General features: G+C 38.6%; 1 protein-coding gene across 4 annotated transcripts; it reads left to right on the forward strand.

Moving 5' to 3' along the window:
* The first annotated feature begins 231 nt into the window (after nt 1-231).
* LOC149615882 (uncharacterized) lies at nt 232-4,315 on the forward strand. Of its 4 annotated transcripts, none has more exons than XR_016375806.1 (4): nt 232-893; nt 2,452-2,970; nt 3,024-3,173; nt 3,320-4,315. XR_016375806.1 is itself a non-coding variant. In XM_089856358.1 (3 exons), the coding sequence occupies exons 1-3, from the start codon at nt 2,431-2,433 to the stop codon at nt 3,337-3,339; spliced, it is 363 nt and encodes a 120-aa protein (XP_089712484.1). In that variant the 5' UTR covers nt 1,758-2,430; the 3' UTR covers nt 3,340-4,315. The 4 variants fall into 4 exon arrangements, 1 of the variants encoding a protein (XP_089712484.1); XR_016375805.1 differs by having other exon boundaries at nt 232-656; nt 728-893; nt 2,452-3,173; XR_016375804.1 differs by having other exon boundaries at nt 2,452-3,173.
* Nucleotides 4,316-4,762: the final 447 nt, after the last annotated feature.

Here is a 4,762-nt window from a genome sequence, read left to right on the forward strand (position 1 = left end):
GATTCTTGCAGCCATGAAAGGACTACAGATAGGACACGCTGCCGTATCGATTCCTGCTATCAAAAATTACCTGGAGGACAATTACCAAGTTCGAAATTACTCAAAACATATCGGGAATTAAGGCATTGCTCAAAGCTGTTGAGGACGGATTGCTAGTTCGGAAAACCGGACGTGGAGCAACGGGTTCATTTTTGCTTGCCCCTCAAAAGCCTGTGAAGAAGAATGGAACGGAGTAGATACATTATTTAGTGCTACTTTAATATTGCTCCATGGTGACAGTATGGTAGCAGCCAATGGAAAACGAATGTTGAGGGCGTTACGCGATTGGTCGCAGGTCCTTATTTAAAATTATCCTTAAAATCTGAACCTCATTTGAATTTTAAAATAATTCGGAGCTGGGATTTCCTGAATGTTTCACTATGCAGAATGGTCTTATAATTAGTATAAGAATCGAGAAAAAAATCACTTGATTTTCTACTTCACCCTCCCTTTTCAGAAAGAACAATTCTATATTCGACGTTTTTCATCTCATTTTTCACTTGATTTTTGTTGTTGTCAAAGGCGGGTTTTTTAGACGCTGATATTGAGTGTATAGGTCTAAATAATTAGGCCAAAAAACAGTCGCTTGCAAGAAGAGGTCACGTGTCAGGGAAAGCGTACGATGGCAGGTTTTTTATAAGATCGGAAATGAATTTTTTAAGAATGTGAATTTTTTTATTTCTGATAGACCAATGATAGATGCGATATTCGTGAGAAAAAAATCGACGCGAAGTTTCCTCCAGACTAAAATTGAGAATAGAAAGTTATTCTGATTCTGACTGCCTCTAAAATGTCCGAATTGCCTTCCGTTGGAGCCAAATTTGCCTCGCCTCAGGATTTCAAGACCCGTTTGGGTGAGTTGTTTAAGCGCCATAAATTAGTTATTTGCAATAGCGTTCTTATGAAGTCGCGAAAAGGCCAATACAAAACGGTTACTTACGGTTGCTCGCGTTGCCGGGCGACTAGCGCTAATAGGAAAGGCCACAATGCGAGTAATCGCGGGTTTAGCTTTACATTGGTACGGATGAGAGGCGCTTATTCGGTGACAAAGGCGAATTTAGTTCATAATCACGAGCTAGTTTCTTCTACGTCAGCTTTGCCCGTTTTTCCACTCGAGCCTGTTAGCGTCGCTGACATTTCTTCAGGCTCAAATATCAGGGAAGCTGGCGATTTAACTGTCAGGCAAAAGACCGACACCCTAATGGCCTTGGCCACGCGGGTTGTCGAGCGGGTAGCTAGCGACGAGGGGATGGAGGAATACGAGGCTTTGCTCTCCTTTTTTGGTCAGCTAGATAAGCGGAAAAGTTAAGAGACTTTCTAAGTACTAAAGGGCCCCCGTCGGATTCTTCCGAAATTGAAGCCTTAGAGGTCCGGCCCGCGGTTAAAAGCGCCCCTCTCTCAGTAGAGGATGTGAAAGTACTCGATAGCACTGACGGTTGGTATTCCGTTACCATTATCAATGGCTTTTGCCAATTAATAGCGAATAGTTTTCCCGACAAGCGGGGCTTTCAAGGCACTGTCTTGGGCTCCACCTTGAACTTCCAAACAGTACGTGACGATATGATACAGGTAGTACACTGTCACTGTCAAAGTCTAAACCACTGGATGGTTGTCTCGACAGTTGGTTGTGTCGAGGGAACTGTCCGGATTTTAAATACTCTACCCGACTGCTTTACGAACCACGTGTATTACCAGATATGCAATATCGTCATGTATCCGGGCCCTGTCTTAAACGTGGAGTTTGTCAGGGTCCAAGATCAAGAAGACGGCCATAGCTGCGGTCCCTTGTCCTTAGGATTTGCCTACGCCTTAGCTAAGGGTTTGAATCCCAGCGCTGTAACCTTTGACAAAGCCAAGCTGCGATCCTACATTAGAGCGTGCCTACGGGGGAACCGGCTTCTTGGGGAGCCGCCCGGCCTCTTTGAAATCTCTTCGGGAATTACGGACGTAGTGGTACTTCGTAGGGCCTATATTCCGTCCACATTGCCTTGAGATTATTGAGTAGCGACATGAAACGCGAGATCGGTCCTTCCTACGTTCGTCAGGTTTGCCGGCGCTAGCTTTGGCACTTCCGCGCAGCCTAATATTTATTAAGCTTGACTTGACCTCGCGTGTCGGGAGAGTTGGCGCACTCCTGTAAGCCAAGCATCTGGGCCTGAAACTGCTTTGTGTAAAGGCAAGAAGTTATATCACTATCTCTGAGATACTAGATATAACTTCTTGGTAAAGGATAATTTCGATAAATAATGAATGGATAGTCCACCAGGCGGCCTTAGTGTATAGATAAAACGGCGGGACTTTTTTTTGGTTTTAGAGAGGGACTTCGGTAGTATTTGATGGTAGCGAATGATATCTTGTTGTATCTTAGCTCATATTTGACTAATAGTTAAAATGTATCGTTTAACGCTGCAGGAACGGCTACTGATGGAGCCGGATTCGGATGAAAGCTGCGATGTGATAGAGCTCGCGAGTGGCTATCAAATCTGTCGGGTGCTCTATGAAAAACTCTACCCCTATCAGAACTTGACTGGATGTGGTCGCTACATAAGGCCAAGAAAGGTGGCGTTCTGGCCGACGACATGGGGTAAGATGAGATCTCGAAAACTGTGTCGCGACGCGATTGAGATTATTCGCCGCGTCAGGGTTAACCCGGATAAGTCGGCGATTTTAAAGTTTCTTCCAAAAAGAGTCGGGCATTTTCAATAAAAAACCAAATTTCGTCCGAAGCCTAGCTGATCTATATTTCTAACTAAGTAACTTGTCTCCCAGTGGATAGTAGCGAGACTCGCTTTAATTTAATTTATTTAAATTTCAAACTAATCATTCGGTGTTATTTCACGGATATTTCACTATGAAGATTGTTCTTACGATATAAAATATAATCGCTTTATTTCGAGGCTAGATGGCGATAGACTTTTTCGCTCTCGTTTCGTAAGTTACGGCTTTAAGTAAAATCTAATTCAATTCCATCCATGTTTCTAGAGGTGCCCTAGTTTGGCAGTTTATAGTTATGACGATAGTGGCTCTGCGACCAGGAATCGCAAAGAAAAGCGGGTGTGCTTTTAACCAGTTACGGGCGTCTGGTCAAATCCGTCGAAAAACTTGGCTCGTACGATGGAAGACCTTTCAAATGGGTAATAATTATAGTATTTCCCTAATTGGGAGCCGTAGAACTATCTCGGTTGTGACGTCAGCGCGACGGCGAAACATGGCCTAAATTAGCCAGAAATATCTAGAAATCATTTTTAATATTTATGAAATTTCATTTTTTTATTTTTAGGACTACCTCATTTTGGATGAAGGACACCGAATAAAGAACCCAACGAAATCGACCGAAGCCGCCCATAAAATTATTACTTGTTATTTTATTATTTTATTAATATTTTTTAATTCTTTTACTTGTTATTTTATTATTTTATTTATATTTTTTAATTCTTTTACTTGTTATTTTATTATTTTATTTATATTTTTTAATTCTTTTAACTGTTATTTTATTATTTTATTTATATTTTTTAATTCTTTTAACTGTTATTTTATTATTTTATTTATATTTTTTAATTCTTTTAACTGTTATTTTATTATATTATTTATATTTTTTAATTCTTTTAACTGTTATTTTATTATTTTATTTATATTTTTTAATTCTTTTAACTCTGGGCGTTGTTTGACTTTTGCCACCAGGGTTCGCTACTGGGAACGCTAGGAACTTTCCAAAAGCAGTATGAAACGGCGATTTTTAATTTTTTTTTTGAATTTTACAAGTTCATTTTATTATTTTAATTATATTCTTTATTTCTTTTATTACTTTAATTATATTCTTTAATTCTCTTACTTGTTATTTTAAAAAATTTCATATTTAAAAGAAACGAAATAAAAGTTTAATTTTTGGCAATTTGTCCACGATTTATTGACTTATTAAAAAATAGACCTGTCCATGTCCCCGTCGCCCGAGGATGGACCTGTATATGGCCCCGTATATAAACAACAATATTTTAGAAAAGGTGTGATATTATTTGGAAAATTAAATAAATGTTTACAATAATAACAGACACTAGTTCGCATATATTTCTAATCAATTAAACCATGAACGAAATAGCGCAATCCAGACAAGAGTGAAAAATAGTTCCATTACAACTTGAGTTCCATTTTCTATGAAGCAAGGATGCGTGGATATTATACACGGAATAAATATAAAGCCCCGTTCAGACGACACTCTTTTTCTCGCTACGCTCGCCGTGCTGAGCTCATCAGATTTTCTGGCTTCACCAGCCTCTAGAAATGCACTGTTCACACGGCCAAAATTTTCTCATTCTTGATCTCGGCAAAGCGAGAAAAAAAAGTTGAAAAAATAATAATATTAAGTCGTACAACCAGTGTTGTTCTTGGTAGTACAAATGTACGTTTTTAGTACATTTTCAAATTTCGAGTACGAAAAATACATTTTGTATTTTTGGTAGGTTATTTAGTACTTTTTGGAATTTCTAGAATGGGAAGTATATTTTAATTTTTTTGGGGGACGATTTTGCACTTTTTTGAATAACGACAAGGAAATTAATCTCTTAGTATTTAAAAAAGTTGATTCTTTTTTTGGACGAACTTAATCTGGCGGACACCTTGTTTTATTTTTCAACTCACTTTCTTTTTTAAAAAAAATAAGTCTCTACGCACAGCAAAAAAGCCAAATGGAAAAATGAGCCAATCACCCATCGTTCTTTTGTACCCT

The sequence above is a fragment of the Phalangium opilio genome, unplaced genomic scaffold (genome assembly GCF_054372755.1).
Source record: "Phalangium opilio isolate 3A_F unplaced genomic scaffold, DU_Popi_V2 ptg000217l_1, whole genome shotgun sequence".
Lineage (NCBI taxonomy): Eukaryota > Metazoa > Arthropoda > Arachnida > Opiliones > Phalangiidae > Phalangium > Phalangium opilio.